This window comes from Vittaforma corneae (assembly GCF_000231115.1).
Source record: "Vittaforma corneae ATCC 50505 unplaced genomic scaffold supercont1.2, whole genome shotgun sequence".
NCBI lineage: Eukaryota > Fungi > Microsporidia > Nosematidae > Vittaforma > Vittaforma corneae.
Window position 1 is genome coordinate 1 of NW_006889835.1, and position 15,480 is coordinate 15,480.

The window sequence follows — 15,480 nt, forward strand, 5'->3', positions numbered from 1 at the left end:
TAATGCTAGATAGCACGTCATGAACCAAGATTGCAATCTAGTTTGTCTCAGCTTAACATCAACCTGGTCTAAAATCAATAAAATCAACGGAAAAAGATGCAGTCCTAGCTCTGTCAATATGGGTGTTTCATACCCCGGTTTGAGAAAGTTAGTATTTACAATTAATTTTTTATCAACGAAATAAAGACTCCAAAACACCCCCGTGACAACAATTTCGAAAGTAAGTGCAACTGGAAGGAGTGTGTTGTAAAATTCAAACAATCTAGGCTTGAGTCTGTATATGAAGCCAACAGCCACGGTTAGAACGGTGAAGTACAGGGATTGATTCGTAAAATATAAAAATTTGAGATCAGAATAAGTGTGCTTATATTCTCTTTGTTTTGGATTGTTCGAGTAAGGAGTAACAGCATAACAGCATATTATAAACAATATTACTTTTGTCATGAATATCATTCTTTTTTTGATTTTGCTCAACCGATCATCATTTGTTTCATTGCAATTTAAATATGAGTTTAATTCAACATTTATCTGAACATTTGAGCTATTTTGAGTATTGTAAAGTTTAATTTTCTGTTCGTTTACAATAGTTTCCACGAGGCTGTTAGTTACTTTCTCCATCGGGGTAGACAAATGAAAAAATTAAAAAAACAATTAACAAACACAAACAGAACACATCATTTTCAGATGACGTAATGTGGATTCAAATGTATAAAATGCAAAAACTCAAAACATAAAAGGGTATAAATCAGAATAGACATTCACAATTCAATAAAGTTGTAAAGTAAATGGCAAAGTTAAAATTGTAGACTCTTAATCTTCTGAAAATACGCTTTTGTCTTAAAAGTCCTTCTTTGTATTTTTTATCACAGCCATTATTCAATTTTCCAAGGCAAATGCCAAGTGCGTTAAAAACGTACATTTTTTCGGATTCATGCTTTAGTTTATCCATCACATAGACTGGTTGTTGATCCAATTCAGCCTCTATTTTATCCAGAATCAATAAAAGATTTTCGAAGGCTTCCATTTCAACTTTTCTGGGTATATAAGATTCTATCACTATAAATCTATAAATGAAAGTGCAAGAAATGAAAGAAAAGTGCGTTAGATGTTTTAATAAAACAAAAAAACACAAGCACATTAGTAAGTGTATAATAATTGGTTAAAAGAATGTTCAAATTCTAAGCCATGAAACATCAAATACCAGAAGACGGCAATCTCGAACTACAAAAAAGAGCGGAAAAGTATTTTAACATTGAGAAAGGACTGGAAAGATATTTAGTAAAGAAAGATATGAACGGAAATACCTTATTCTGCTTTCCAAATGGCATATGCATTTACAAAACACCATGCGATCCAACAAACAAGGATGAAGTATCCACAAAATATGAACTAATAGAAAGTGATGATTACACAGTGATCAAGCTAAAAGAAAAACAAATTCGAAGGAGATAAGCGGGAAAATATTGTTAGTTTTGAATAATTTTATACCATTTAGTTGATCTTACTACTATATTATACATTTTATTTAATGACCAAAAACATTGATCTCACTTTAACAGTCATTAGTAAAGTTTAGTGTAAATAAAAATATTTCATTGAATAAAAATGTATTTTTTAGTCAAATTGACTGTCTTTTTCAATCCAATTATAAGCCAAACACTTTCTCTCTTTTGATGCTCAAACTACAAAAAATTTTTCTAAAAATTTTACCCTTGATGGGTAGAAGACCAGCTAAGTGCTACAGATTAATAAGTAAGAAGGCTTACGTTAAATCAAGATTCTGTAGGGGTGTACCAGAGAGTAAGATAGCAATTCATGACCTGGGAAACAGAAAGGCACATGTCGAGGCATTTCCTGCCAGAATCAACCTCGTCTCAGCAGAAAAGGAAAACATTAGCTCAGAAGCACTTGAAGCAGCTCGTATTGCAGCCAATAAGTATATGATAAAAACTATAGGAAAAGACAATTACCACCTTAGAGTCTGCTGTCAGCCCATTCATATTCTTAGAATTAATAAAATGTTGACATGTGCAGGAGCTGATAGACTTCAAACTGGTATGAGAGGAAGCTTTGGTAAAGCATACGGAAGAGCCGCCAGAGTATTTGTTGGGCGGCACATTCTTTCAGTCAGAACCAAGGAGAACTTTATAAAGGATGCTAAAGAAGCATTGAGAAGAGCCAAGAATAAGTTGCCAGGTCAGCAACAAATTCAAGTTTCTCAGATTTTTGGATTTACTGGAATTACAAAAGAGGAATTTGAAAAGCTTAAAGCCGAGAAGAAGATTTGTTTAGTTTCAGGATCTACTGTTAGTATCATAAAGAACAAGGGAAGTGTTGAATCTTATTTAAACAAGATTTCCAGGGCGCTTTAAATAAATCAAGCAATCTGATGATAATAACTTATTTTTAATAGTTTTCATTGAGTCATACTTTATCTTTTCATTGTTTGTTATTATTTTATCATTAATGTATTGATAATAGGGCATTCTTGATGGCAATACATTTATTAAATATTCATAGTTAAAGAAACTCACTTTTTATTGTTTTCAAATATTTTTATAATTCTTGCTAAGCCCATACGAAGTAAATGTTCCTTGATCCGGAAAAGTCACTAAACCTGTTCTCAAGTAAAGGAAAACTTACACAGTGTGACAATGCATTGAAAGCTGCATTGAATAGTGCACTTAGTCTGGGGTGTTCTTCTAATGATGGTGCTGTGATTATGAGTTGTAAGAGTCTTAGTTCTTTGGTGGACAAGAAGAATTATCACAAAGTATTCCAAGTATGCCCATCGATAGGAGTGACGTATTCTGGCCTCCAACCAGATTTCAGAGCGCAGCTAGTCGTAGCACAACGCATATGCCAAGATTATTTTGATGTATACTGGAGATTTCCATACTTAGATGTCTTTATAAATGAATTTTGTCTGAGTGTGCAAGAATTCAGTCAAAAGGGTGGATTACGTCCATTTGGAACATTCCTGATTTTCTGTGGAGAGACAAAAAATGGTCCATGCTGTTATCAGATGGACCCATCAGGTAGTTTTAAGCAAGTTGAGTTAGTTACGGCAGGAAAGAACTATGAAGAAGCAATAAAATTTTTAGAAAAGAGGAGAGAAAATCTTGACGACAACATTGTGAATGGTGTGAATGTATTGAAGGAGTTTGAAGGGAGATAGACTATTTGGATGTCAGCATAGGAGTTTTTGATGCAAAGACGAAGATGTTTAATGTTTATAGCAGTGAGGAGGTTAAAGAAGTATTTGATTCACTCAAATAAATAGTGTGCTTTTCTTTATTTAGTTTTCTACAAAACCAATAAACTACGAGATGTAAAATATACTATTATTATACTATTTAATATGCTCTCAAATTTCCATCACAAAATTATTTGATATTTTTTTACAAATTGTTCTTTTTTAAATCAGGTTGATGTTCCATTTGAAAAACAGTTGAGTATGGCAAATCACTCAAAAAACAATCAATAACGTATCTTTCGAAGGATGGTGCATTTTCAGACAGTTTTAAGTCCTGTATTTTGTATCCAAATTTCTCCTGTTTAATAAAAAAGTCAAAGAAAGCATGAGCAGCTTTCCAAGACTGTTTTAAAGAATATTGATTAGAACTATTACTTAATTTTAAAAGATAGGACTTGAACTTAGAGTATGCTTTTATAAGAAATGCCAGAAGACTATCCACACTATTTCCAACTGAGTATTGAGAAGTGTAGATAAAAATAGACTCTTTCATTCTTTCAAAGAATTCTATCCTTGCGAGCATGTCGGGATCAGTCTTTAATAAGATTCTTGAAGTGGAAAAAAGAGAGTGAGAACAATTTGGATTTTCAAAATAGATGTTTGAGAGTTTTGAAATCATTTGAGTAGAAAAAGAAGTGTTAAAGCTGAGAATGCGAAGGTAAAGAAGGGTGAATCTATTAAGGAATGGCAGTTCAATTTCTGGAATGGCTACATTTGATTTATTTGAGCAGATGATAAGAAGAATATTGAAGATTGTGGGGAAAACAATAGATTTTGACTTATTACCGTTATCACTTTCATTTTTAATATCCAAACTTTCAACGGTTTTATGATCAAATTCATTTTCATTCAAATATTTTATGAGCACGCCTGTCTTTTCTCCCTCTAAGAAAAATCGCCTGATGAGATAATCCTTTTGCTCATACACCTGGTCTAACAGTCTATCTTCAGAGCTTTGTTCCGTAACATTCTGATAAAGGGAAGAGTCCAAGATCATTTCAAGTACAGGAAGATTGCTGAAGCATATTTGCTTCAGACATCCACTGGTCACTAAGGTGTCCAAGGCAGAGCTCTGCTTTACCAGGGTGCAGAGGAGAGAGCCTATTTCTTCATAATGAATTTTCTTAATAAGCTTTGAAATAAACTGTGGGGTAACAACAAATTTCCCAATAAAAGAGCCTAGAATTTTAGAGTAAAACTTCATAACAAGCCCTGTTGGATTAACTATAAATTCAGGGCCCTGTGGAAAATGGTTAGGGAAATGTGGAATATTCTTGATGTTAATTAAAGACGAAGGTCTTTTATGATCACTCAAAGACTGTCCTTCCAGTGATAGCTTTGAAATTACCATTTCAATAGATTCCTCATCAGTTATATTATTAGTATTTTGAACATTACCGTTATTTTTAATATCACTTGATGAAAAAACATTGTGATTATCAACAGATACACTATTGTTGTTATTCCCACTTTCATTACTGCTCAATTCATCCTCAAATCCTTCTACTGTAAATTTTTCGAGTTGAACAATCTCTGTCTCATCTTCACTTGATGGATACAGTTCTTTAACCTCCTCCTTACTTGAGGAGCTTCCTTCCACAATTTCTGGTGTCCTCATCTTGCACCACTCACTGTCCTTCAGCTTTGAGTCATATTCTACTATTTCTATGAATTTTGTTATCCTGGTTTGAAACTTCGAATTGAATTTTTTGTTTCGAGAAAGAAAGTATGAAGAAACTATTTGAATATCATTGAAATATGGGAAATTATTGATGAGGTAGTCCATATTGGCTATGTAAAATTTAGTGGTTTTAGGATCGTTGAGATTGAAGAGGGTAAAGTCTGATGAAAGCCTATTGGCAAAAGTATTCACAACCATACTTTTGAGAGGGTTAAAGAACAATATAAGTTCAAATTAAGCTTATTCAACTGTCAGATGACAATAAAAATAGCAATTAACTGTAAAATTGATTATTTAATTAAAGTAAAACGATCATTTCACAATAAATCTCTTGGAATGTGTTTAATTTTTATGTAGTTCAAACAGTGTGACTTTTCTGCATGTTATCTCCCTTTTGGTTACGTACAACATTCAGGCATTATTTACAAAACCAAACAATACACTTTTTAGCATATTTCCTCTTCCTCGACTTCTTCATTACGTGTAATAATACATTTCAATCCCATTGACTCACAGTGTTCAATAAACTCAGGTAGACTATCACTCTTAACAATAAACCCGTCAGGTACTTTTTTAACATTTTCAAAACCATGAAAATCAAGATTTGTCCCTCTATTCTGTGCATCGTCAATGATTTGCACTTTGAAAGTAACTCTTTCAAATCCTATTTCCTCTAATTTCTTTATTATCCCACTAACCTGCTTTTTAGGATCGGAATTCTTGATATTCCACACTTTTCTAATAAAAGTAAGAAGATGCTCCTTGGAAACATAAGAATTATTGTACAGCACTTTTGATTGAATCAAGTCAACAATCTGTCTTTCAATATTTGACAGTTCGTGTTGATAGGTCGTGGAGTGCTTTTGTTCATGGCCATTTTGAAGAATAAAGTGGATAATATCATGTTTATTTCTTATACGGTTATCGGAAAACCCCTTATCAGAATTGCCACGATCAACATCACTGCTTTCACTACTGTAAAATAGTGCTAGATCAGACTCGGAACACACCTCGCCAGTCGAGACATTCCGGTAGATATTCTCAGAGTGGAGAATTGCACTGAGGGGAATTTTACAATTATGACGATACTCGTAAAGCTTATTTGGATACACTGCTATTTCGTATTTTCTATCAAATTTCTTTAGAGCTACAATGCTTACGTTAGTTAGCTTTTTTTGGTTTTCTGGAAGGAACATTCGACTAGAGTGAAATATATTTTTTTGGGTGAGTTAAAATAAATAGCAATACACGTAAAGAACTTAAATGATTATGTGAAAAACTACATGTCAACACCCATTCAAAACGTTTATTTAACAATCATATCACACTAATAATAAAACTACTATCATTAAGCTTATCCAGTATTGTCGCTATTGGCTAATAAATTGTGGAAATAATCTTCCACTTCCTTTGCACTGCATCTTACCGATGGGTTCTTCTCTAGCATTCTCCGTCCTATCTCATCAATCCTCCATCCTTCAAAATCATTCTTGCGTAGCTTCCTATACTCCTCGCCTGACGTCGGCAAAGTTGTGTCATTCACCAATTCCAAATAGACTAATCCAAGGGAGTATACATCACTCTTAAAGAAGCATCTGTTCTTTAAAATTTCTGGTGCCATGTATACCTTGTCCCCGTCTAAGACAAAGGAACCTTCTCCTATCCTGAAAATGTTAAAGTCACACAGCTGAAAGATGATATCCTCCTTCACAATCTTAACAAGGATATTTTCAGGCTTAACATCCATATGAATCATTCTCTTAGAATGGACACATGCCAGTGCGTTGCTTAACTGTAGCATCATAAGCTTAATCCAAAATGGAGTGGACAAATCATTCAAGGTGTTGTCCTTTACTGTACTGTTATTTGCAGTTTGAGAAGAGGTACTGTCAGTATCTGATAGAACTAAAGATGTAGAGCAAGGAACAAGAGTTTCAGAGAATGGATCAACGATAGTGTGAACGATGCTATCATTATTAACAATATCGCCATTGTTTGTTTTATCGATATTGTGTGGGGATGTGAGAAGTAATGAAGGATCACTGATATTAACATAGCTGTCAAGACTATTAATATTAGTATCACTGTTAAAAACAACAGTACTATCCATATTGTTGAGTGATTGGCAATGTGCTTTGCTAGAATATGTGCAATTTGCATTATTGCTCTTCTTCATCCTTTTTACAAACTAGTATTTGTATTATTACATGCATTATTCACATTATCGACTTTTTCTTTATAGCATCTGTTATAGTAATATTTTTCTACTCCTCTTTTTCTGTTCTTCTTGAAAAATTTTTCAATTCTATCACTTCTCTCCTTCAAATTAAAATCGCACGGCTCCATCTCAAAATAAAGAGTATTGTCCTCAATCCACCACTTTACCATTCTATTTACAAAGGGGTGATCGAGATTCTCCAAAATCCTTATCTCTTCAAAATTCACCATTTCCCTCTTGGAAACTCGTAGGACCGTACCATTCTCAGTTAGGAAAATCTTATAAAAAGAACCTTCAGCAATAAGTTTACATGTTTTAACATGGGGGATATTGTGGGAACTCACACTAAGCTTCTTTTTAACAGGAGTGGGCGGTGGCAAGAATGTTGCTGGTATTTTCATGGGGGTTGGTAATGATAAAAATTTTAGAGGAAAAAAATTTAAATCTAATATTGATATTAGCATGATAATATATTTGTTATATATGATTTAATATGTAATTTAGATGTCAAATAGACTGATATTGTGCAGATCAATATTATGCAGATTGATATGAAGTAGATTGAGACTAGATTCATGTAAATAAATTCGTATGCAGAGAACGACAAATCAATATAGGGGTGATTACTAATATAAAGCGATGCGGCCAAGGGATATTAAATCACATTGCTGTAATCAGGACCATGGATATAATAGCATAAGGAAGTCAGATGAAGATATATAACTTTAAATTATAACGATCTAACTTTGGTTTATTGATAAATTAAGCTTATTTATAGTTATATGGAATATTTTGATATTCATAATCGGGCATATTGCCTTCTGTATTAGTTGGTTTTTGTTCAAAATTGGACTTCCTTTCAAAGCTATCACCATTATTGTTGATGTTGGTATTTTGGTTCCAAGAGGAAGCGTGTCTATTATCATATGATCTATTATTGTTATCATACGGCCTATTAAAGCTGTGCATGGGTGGACCACCTTGATAGTTACTATTGTTAAATCCACCACCCCAATTGGACGAACGTGGAGGTGGGTTGTTAGGTTGGCGAGGCATCATCTGGTAATTACTAGTATATCCCTTAGTATATCCTTTATTATAGCCTTGTGAAAATCCACTTTTTGGCTGGTACTGAGATTGATACGGTCGTGAATACTCGGAGCCTCTCTGCTTAAATCGACTCCTAAAATTTTCAATTTCCCCCCACACCCGCTCGGTGTCAAATGGCATACAGAAATAGTCAGGATACTGCAAAATGTCCACCTCCTTCTCTCCAGACTCGGAACAGAATATTTTGTAGTTGTTTATCCAAATATTATCAGCCTCTGCAGTCATGGCTTCATTGCTCATCACGGCTAGTCTAAGCTCATCGGGATGGATATCAATACCAGGAAGAGTATAGATGTATACTGGATATTCTACTGGATGGAGAAATTTACATCTTGGATTTGTGCATTCTGAATTTATGTAAAACTTGCAGACGGGTCGCATGGGAGTGTTAGAAAAAATTTTGAAAAGCAGCGAAAGCAATGGGTCCAACATCTGTGTTTAAAAATCCCAAGGCACCCTATTTTATAATGGTACTACTTTAATGCAATACTTTTTTGAGGTAGTTTCAACACCAAGGCTTACTAGCCTTTTGAAGTATGACAAATAGTGTAAGTAACATACTTGTTCAAATATCAAAATATAAATATTAAGCTAAAAATACTAAATAAAGTTGGAAAGTCAACAATATTATTTTTAATCTTCAGAAGCTGTAGACGCATCCTCTCCATTTTGAACCTTTTGAACATACTCGTAGATTTCTCCCACTACAAAATCCGGCATTGTCTCTAAGTTAATCTCAATTTCATCATTATCAACATAATCATATGCTGAATGTTTATGGACTATCTCCGATACTTTCTCTGTCTGTTTCTTAGTCATATGAATTATGGCTTTCCCTATCTTCTCCCTGTCTGAAAGAGTGTATCTCGTCTTGTTAGTTTGCTGTTGCTCAAGCATGCGCAATTCCTGATTCAAAATCGAAATCTTCCGCCTGATTTCTGCTATTCTAGAATCTACATCCTTTCCTTTGTGTATCAAGCTTTGAATAACTTTATTAAATTCCTCTCCGCACTTGTACACTTCAGAATCTGGTTTATTGAATTTGAAACAGTTGGAAATCATCAAATTTAGATCTGTGACAAATTCAGAAGCCGAAGAGTATCTTCTCATATCAAACTTATTTCTTATCGTACTCAGATCGGTTGGCTGAGTGATTATAGAAAAATAGCCGGGGGCATCTTGCTCCGTCACTGGATAGAGAAATGGCCAGCTATACTTTTTGTGCTTGGCTTTTTCAAGATCCAACAAAACTTCAGCACAAAATGCATGATCCTCCGGACTCATAGCCTCCGGACTTCTTGCTTGTCTTTTTGGCTTAACAGGAGAAAGTGGTGGAACCGACTCTGTTTTCCTCTTCTTAATCTCGGTAGGCAAATCAGCGTATAGTGATTCAAAGGCTTTCTGAAGATCCTTGCCCATGTTGTATACTACGCTGTCTGGCTGGTTATATGTGTAACAGTTGTTAAACATCAATGTCATGTCGCTGTGGAATTCATCTGGTATTTTATATGTCTTTGTATCAAGCTTATGTTTCACTGTTGAAATGTCCATAGGGTGCTTTATCTTTTCTGGATAATCCGGAATTCCTAATGCTATTGGATCAACGGGCTTTAAGAAGGGCCCCGCATTGGCATTTCTCTTAAGTCTTGTAAGTATCATAGAACAATATTTGAGTTGTGCCTCTGTCAGCTCTTCATTTCTCAGCTTTTCATTGAGCTGTGCAGCTTCTGGAACAAGTGTATCTTGCGCATATGTGTTTTCTGTGTTGACCATGGATTTGGGTCGAAGTAAATTTTTTATGTGGATAGGAAACGAAAAGAGCAATAATAAATCAATGGACACAAGTCCAAATGGCATATCAAACACACCAGTATTTTCTTTGCATACAAGTGCTTGCCAGTAAGCAAGTTATATAAATGAGTTATATACTACTGATTAAATACTAATACCTGGTTTATAAGAAGCTAAGAAGCAAAATTACATACCACAACGATCGTTTTAATTTTTCCGCCCATGCTTTATTTGTTTATATTAGAGGCGTGTTTATTCTTTGAATGTACTTTTCTTTCTGTGCTCCCCAAACTAAAATACAAATGATATCGGAAGAGTCTGTAGCACTGAAGTATATTTTTAAAAGCAATTATGATGAGAGATCCAACATTGTTACGTTCAACGGCAGAGAATATTCTTACAACGACATTTTTGATGATGGGGATCTTTACATTTACATATACAAATGTGAGATGACCAAACCAAGAATTATACAAGAAGAAACCAGGGAGATTGATGCAGAAATGGACGAAATTCAAAAAATTACAGAAGAGCAGTTCTTAGAATGGAAAAAGTTCAGGAAATATGAAAATAAGACTCAAAGGAGTTTGACAGGAAAGGATATTTGGGAAAGCAAAAAGCTAGAAGAGCCCATTGAATAGGCAGTTATATGACTAATAAGTAGATTATATTAAGTTAGATAGATTATTAGCCAGATGCATAAGAAGATGGGATTTTGGATGGATTATATTAGTTATATGGATATAAGATAGATTAGATATGATAATAGATATTTATTAGGTGAATGATGAATGGGCTGAAGGATATATAAATGGTATATGGATAGACATGCTATTAAATTATATAGATAGATGAATGATATATAGGACTTGTCGTATGATCAAGAACAGGCTTCTGGTATCTAATTTATGTCCACGCAATGACTTGTCTGATACATTCTTTTGACTAGTGCTTAAATAAATGCAAACTAACTGTATGTATTATCACTCTATGGTTTAACTATGCGTATGTGTGTTTGAGATGGATAACTCACATGCAATCTCCAACTACAGTTGCTCAGGGGAATATGCTTGCATTCCGTACTGGACATTTAGACAATCAACAGCATACACAATTCACACCCATTCAACTGGATTGCACAAGGAATCATAAGTGAGCCATAGACTAAATGCCACTCAGTGCTATTTATCCAACGACACACAAATATAGTCTGGAGTGATTGCACTTGGTATGTCATATTTGACATCTGTCAATATACCAAAAATTTTTCAAAAACAATCGTTGAGTGGTAGGACTTGTTCACAAAGATTTATCAGTACAGTTAATATTGTTATTTCCAGCAATTACTGTCTTGTTTGTAGTTAAATCTTACGTATACGTATGCCAATTTATGATTTTTAAACTTGGAGATATGTCATTGTGATTTCCTGTCAAAATTAGAATATTTAAAAATTTTTTAGCTCATACCCATGCTAATAAATATTCTACAAAGAAGAGACGAAATACACACAAAGCAGTCTGCAATCTAGTTGTACTCATGGAAGCTACACTTCAGAGCTCCGACAGTGGCACAAGACCAGGCAGCATTCAAAATCCAAACACTCTTGTATATCCTGGAAATAGAAGACGATCAGTATATTCCTTGCACTATGGCTTTGTTAAGAGGCTAGAGAAGTTAGGTCTCATGCAAGTAAATTAAAATCATTACCAGCTGAAATATGAGGGTTGGAGACTATAAAGTACTTGTACTTTAGAAGTAATAAGCCAGGATTATTACCAGACATTGCTAAGATTGTTTTTGAGACAATTAGGGGACTTCAAGTAATGTGCTTGGATAGTACTCCGCTACGATGAGGATGATGCATATAGAAAGCCAAGATAGCATATAGATTGCATCCAAAGACAGTAAGGCTATGGGAGAGAGCACTTGAAGCTTGCTGGAGTCACAAAGACACCACTGTACGGAGGTAGAACAAGAGCGGAGTGAACTCATAGCGAATGATGGGAATGAATAGAATCACACATCGTCATTAGAGTTGGGGAGTCCCAAGTAGATCAAGGATCTACTGCTGCGTAAGACAGCAAGCAAGCTGGTGGAAATATTGAGAAAAGAGCAGAATACAAGCATTGGAGGCTGCTGGTGATGCTTTCCTATACATTTTTGGGCTCTAGAATGAATGTGTGGTATGCATAGTTAATGTCAATACGTACAAGTGTGTAGTTTATCGTTTGTGAAAATCATTTCCGAACAATTCCGATTTTTCTGAAATTTTTATCAATTTTTTTACTTTTTCTAGATAAATTTTGTTTGTATTTTTCCACCTCATAAAAGATGTCTACTTTAGCCACTACAGATAGCTTCTTAGTTGATATCGAGCTCGGTACACAGAATGCAACTGCTAAACAAGTAAGCATTGTTGGAAGACTCAAACGAGCCAAACGAGCAAGTTTCATTGGACAACTCAGGCACATTCTCAGTACTTCATATGCTGTGATCAAGAAAGCACTGGCCAGTGAGTTTACAAAATACCTAGCTCTGCAGATGATTATTTTTGGATCTGCACTTGCATACCACTGCATTGGGTTGTGGTGGTTCTACCCAGAGAATACCAAGATAGTAGTAAACACAGCCACGCCCACTACTTTCTGCTTTGTAGATGTGGACTATTGGTTAGAAATGATCTTGTACATTGCTATTGGGTATGGCACTGTTTTAGTACAACCGATAGTGTTATTTTCTCTTGGGGTCCTGGATGTGGCATTTGAGTACATACCTGATCACTATAAAGTTTCGCATACATATTCGAAAAGAAAAAGGATTTTCTGGGGAGTGTTGGGTTTATTGTTGTTAGTAACATATGCTGTAGCAACCAAATTATTTTTCATTATAGGTGGTGTTGCTATTGGCGCTATAATCTCATACGGCCTTGTCAAGCTTGTTTCCTTCATCACCTCAAAGGTATCAACAACTCGTCTTATAATTTTTGGCAACTGTCTCGTCGCTGCAGTGGCTCTCTTGCGAGCATATTATACACCCTATCTTCTGGGAGGTACTCCCATTACTGAATACTTCCAAAGGAATAGAACGGACATTTCTCAGTATGAGAAGTTTTTTGCCGATCTCGATGTTGACATTTCAAGGGTGTTTGTTGTAGGTGGTATGTATTCCGATAATGCAGCCAGCAATGCTATTCCATTCAAGTCCATGATGAGCATTGTAATTGGCGAGGGCACTATCCAGAACAACAGCTTTGAAGCAGTCAAAGCTATACTGTTGCACTAGATAGGACATGCAAGACACTTTGATCTTTTATCCATCTTCGTTGCACCCTACATTATTGCATCCCTAGCAATGTGCTTTCTGGTGAAGAGGATTGGAAAGGATGAGAACAAGTCTGCACTAAAGCATTACGTGACAGTGAGCGCTCAGATCTCATTATTTTTCCTCATCGCCACTCTGGCTGGCAATTTCATTGCAAATATCTGCGAGTTTAATGCAGACAGGTTTGCATGCTCATATGCAGAATCATGTGCCGATCTATCTCAAGGTGTTTTAGAAATAACTAAGAATAACAAAGCCCTAACATACTACTACCCACCATTCTCATTACTGTTCGACCATCCCTCTAATTTCCACAGGATGAGGCAGAACAACTACATGGTCAACGGGAGCGTAGAAATGACGCCTGCACTAGATGGCTGTCCCTTCTAGAGCCAGGACATCTGCAGAACTGTGGTTTATCTTTGCACAGACAATGAAATAAATTACTTAGTTAGCAGTTTTATTTAATTTCCATACAGCCTGATAGCTTGATGTACATAGCATTGAGCAGTATCCGTTTCTGGTGTGAGATTGAATAGAGTCCATCTGCGCGGCTTCCTTGAATGAATCAGACAGCTGACTGTGCCGGTTTTGACTCATCTTCAGACTGATCCTTCTATGCCAAGAGTCCAGTAGCTGATTAATGCAAGCGTGTAGACAGGCAGAGGATGTTCTTGATAATGGCAGCCGTTGGGTGGATACACGATCTGTACAGGGAACAAACTATTTCTATGTCTGATAGAGACCACAGACAAGAGTCATCTATGAATGTGTAGTCTGTTCGTGTGCCTGATCATGTCCATGCAGTGATTTACTCGGTCCACTCTTCTGACTAGTGCTTAAATAAATGCAACTAACTGTATGTTTTCACTGGCTTTATGGTTTAACTATATATCTATATACTCACATGCAATCTCCTGCCACAGCATGCTACAGGGAATATGCTTGTATTCTGTACTGGACATTTAGACAATCAACAGCACACCCAATGCCTACATTCAACTGTATTGCACAAAGAATGTAGTCAAGTTGTGCACTAACTACTCCAGTGTCATTTGTCCAACAGATCACACGCCAGTCTGGAATGATTGCACCGGAATGATTTGGCATGACATGTTGACACCCGTCAACATTCTATTTTCAAATTGAATTTTTGAGTGGTAGCATGCACTCACAAAGACGTACCAGCACAGTCAATGTGGTATTGGCAGTAATTACAGTCCTGCTTGTAGTTAAAGCGTATACATGTCATTGTGGTTTTTAACTTGGAGATATATCATTGATACTGTCAAATCCAACTATTTAAAAATTTTCAGCCACACCCCTTATGAATATTGCACAGACGAGAAAGACATACAAAGCAATCTGGAGTCTACTTGTGCTCATGGGAGCTACACTTCAGAGCTCGGACAATGGTGCAAACCCAGGTGGAATCTATAGCTTTGGAAATTATCCTGTGGATACGACTGAAATATCTATATGTAGACAAGACATTAGATTTATTGGCAGCAATATTAAGAGACTAGTGAGGCTAGAGAGGCTGGATCTCAGTCATAACAAACTCGAATCATTGCCATCTGAGATAGGAGAATTGAAGAATTTACGGTGTCTGGATCTTGGTTATAACCAATTTGAATCATTTCCAACAGTGATAGGAAAGCTGGAGAATCTATATGTACTGGAGCTCTATAAAAATAATCTCGAGTCATTACCAGATGTAATAGGAAAGCTAAAGAATCTAGGGATGCTGAATCTTGGTAATAACAAGCTTGAGACACTACCACCTGTAATAGGAGAGCTGGAGGATCTAGGCATACTGTATCTCCATGAAAATAACCTCAAAACATTACCAGATGTAATAGTAAAGCTAAGGAAACTACACGATCTGTATCTCAGTAATAACAAGCTTGAGACACTACCGGCTAAGCTAGAAGAGCTGGAGAATCTAAGTACACTGAGTCTCGATGAAAATAACATCAAAACATTACCAGATGTAATAGTAAAGCTAAGGAATCTACGGGGGCTGTATCTCAATGATAACAAGCTTGAGACACTACCAGCAGCAATAGGAGAGCTGGAGCATCTGCGAGAATTGAATCTCC

The 15,480-nt window shown here is 35.6% G+C and overlaps 14 protein-coding genes across 14 annotated transcripts; 6 read left to right on the top strand and 8 right to left on the bottom strand.

Moving 5' to 3' along the window:
- On the bottom strand, positions 1–618 carry VICG_00270 (uncharacterized protein; the record flags this gene model as incomplete). Its single annotated transcript, XM_007603661.1, has 1 exon — positions 1–618. A coding segment is annotated over one exon (618 nt), but the record flags the coding sequence as incomplete, so codon positions are not given.
- A 127-nt stretch (positions 619–745) lies between these two features.
- VICG_00271 (uncharacterized protein) lies at positions 746–1,138 on the bottom strand (the record flags this gene model as incomplete). Its single annotated transcript, XM_007603662.1, has 1 exon — positions 746–1,138. The coding sequence occupies one exon, from the start codon at positions 1,136–1,138 to the stop codon at positions 746–748; it is 393 nt and encodes a 130-aa protein (XP_007603724.1).
- A 577-nt stretch (positions 1,139–1,715) lies between these two features.
- On the top strand, positions 1,716–2,372 carry VICG_00272 (ribosomal protein L10.e; the record flags this gene model as incomplete). Its single annotated transcript, XM_007603663.1, has 1 exon — positions 1,716–2,372. One exon carries the CDS (start codon positions 1,716–1,718, stop codon positions 2,370–2,372), a length of 657 nt encoding a protein of 218 aa, XP_007603725.1.
- A 215-nt stretch (positions 2,373–2,587) lies between these two features.
- VICG_00273 (uncharacterized protein) lies at positions 2,588–3,178 on the top strand (the record flags this gene model as incomplete). Its single annotated transcript, XM_007603664.1, has 1 exon — positions 2,588–3,178. The coding sequence occupies one exon, from the start codon at positions 2,588–2,590 to the stop codon at positions 3,176–3,178; it is 591 nt and encodes a 196-aa protein (XP_007603726.1).
- A 223-nt stretch (positions 3,179–3,401) lies between these two features.
- VICG_00274 (uncharacterized protein) lies at positions 3,402–5,135 on the bottom strand (the record flags this gene model as incomplete). The annotated part of the gene is made up of 1 exon (XM_007603665.1): positions 3,402–5,135. The coding sequence occupies one exon, from the start codon at positions 5,133–5,135 to the stop codon at positions 3,402–3,404; it is 1,734 nt and encodes a 577-aa protein (XP_007603727.1).
- A 248-nt stretch (positions 5,136–5,383) lies between these two features.
- VICG_00275 (uncharacterized protein) lies at positions 5,384–6,133 on the bottom strand (the record flags this gene model as incomplete). Its single annotated transcript, XM_007603666.1, has 1 exon — positions 5,384–6,133. The coding sequence occupies one exon, from the start codon at positions 6,131–6,133 to the stop codon at positions 5,384–5,386; it is 750 nt and encodes a 249-aa protein (XP_007603728.1).
- Positions 6,134–6,291: 158 nt separating this feature from the next.
- VICG_00276 (WEE protein kinase) lies at positions 6,292–7,113 on the bottom strand (the record flags this gene model as incomplete). Its single annotated transcript, XM_007603667.1, has 1 exon — positions 6,292–7,113. The coding sequence occupies one exon, from the start codon at positions 7,111–7,113 to the stop codon at positions 6,292–6,294; it is 822 nt and encodes a 273-aa protein (XP_007603729.1).
- A 5-nt stretch (positions 7,114–7,118) lies between these two features.
- On the bottom strand, positions 7,119–7,556 carry VICG_00277 (uncharacterized protein; the record flags this gene model as incomplete). The annotated part of the gene is made up of 1 exon (XM_007603668.1): positions 7,119–7,556. One exon carries the CDS (start codon positions 7,554–7,556, stop codon positions 7,119–7,121), a length of 438 nt encoding a protein of 145 aa, XP_007603730.1.
- A 367-nt stretch (positions 7,557–7,923) lies between these two features.
- VICG_00278 (uncharacterized protein) lies at positions 7,924–8,646 on the bottom strand (the record flags this gene model as incomplete). Its single annotated transcript, XM_007603669.1, has 1 exon — positions 7,924–8,646. The coding sequence occupies one exon, from the start codon at positions 8,644–8,646 to the stop codon at positions 7,924–7,926; it is 723 nt and encodes a 240-aa protein (XP_007603731.1).
- Positions 8,647–8,898: 252 nt separating this feature from the next.
- On the bottom strand, positions 8,899–10,038 carry VICG_00279 (uncharacterized protein; the record flags this gene model as incomplete). The annotated part of the gene is made up of 1 exon (XM_007603670.1): positions 8,899–10,038. The coding sequence occupies one exon, from the start codon at positions 10,036–10,038 to the stop codon at positions 8,899–8,901; it is 1,140 nt and encodes a 379-aa protein (XP_007603732.1).
- A 320-nt stretch (positions 10,039–10,358) lies between these two features.
- Positions 10,359–10,697, top strand: VICG_00280 (uncharacterized protein; the record flags this gene model as incomplete). The annotated part of the gene is made up of 1 exon (XM_007603671.1): positions 10,359–10,697. One exon carries the CDS (start codon positions 10,359–10,361, stop codon positions 10,695–10,697), a length of 339 nt encoding a protein of 112 aa, XP_007603733.1.
- Positions 10,698–12,388: 1,691 nt separating this feature from the next.
- VICG_00281 (uncharacterized protein) lies at positions 12,389–13,339 on the top strand (the record flags this gene model as incomplete). Its single annotated transcript, XM_007603672.1, has 1 exon — positions 12,389–13,339. One exon carries the CDS (start codon positions 12,389–12,391, stop codon positions 13,337–13,339), a length of 951 nt encoding a protein of 316 aa, XP_007603734.1.
- Positions 13,340–13,408: 69 nt separating this feature from the next.
- Positions 13,409–13,768, top strand: VICG_00282 (uncharacterized protein; the record flags this gene model as incomplete). Its single annotated transcript, XM_007603673.1, has 1 exon — positions 13,409–13,768. One exon carries the CDS (start codon positions 13,409–13,411, stop codon positions 13,766–13,768), a length of 360 nt encoding a protein of 119 aa, XP_007603735.1.
- A 937-nt stretch (positions 13,769–14,705) lies between these two features.
- On the top strand, positions 14,706–15,479 carry VICG_00283 (uncharacterized protein; the record flags this gene model as incomplete). Its single annotated transcript, XM_007603674.1, has 1 exon — positions 14,706–15,479. A coding segment is annotated over one exon (774 nt), but the record flags the coding sequence as incomplete, so codon positions are not given.
- Between the last annotated feature and the right edge of the window lies 1 nt (position 15,480).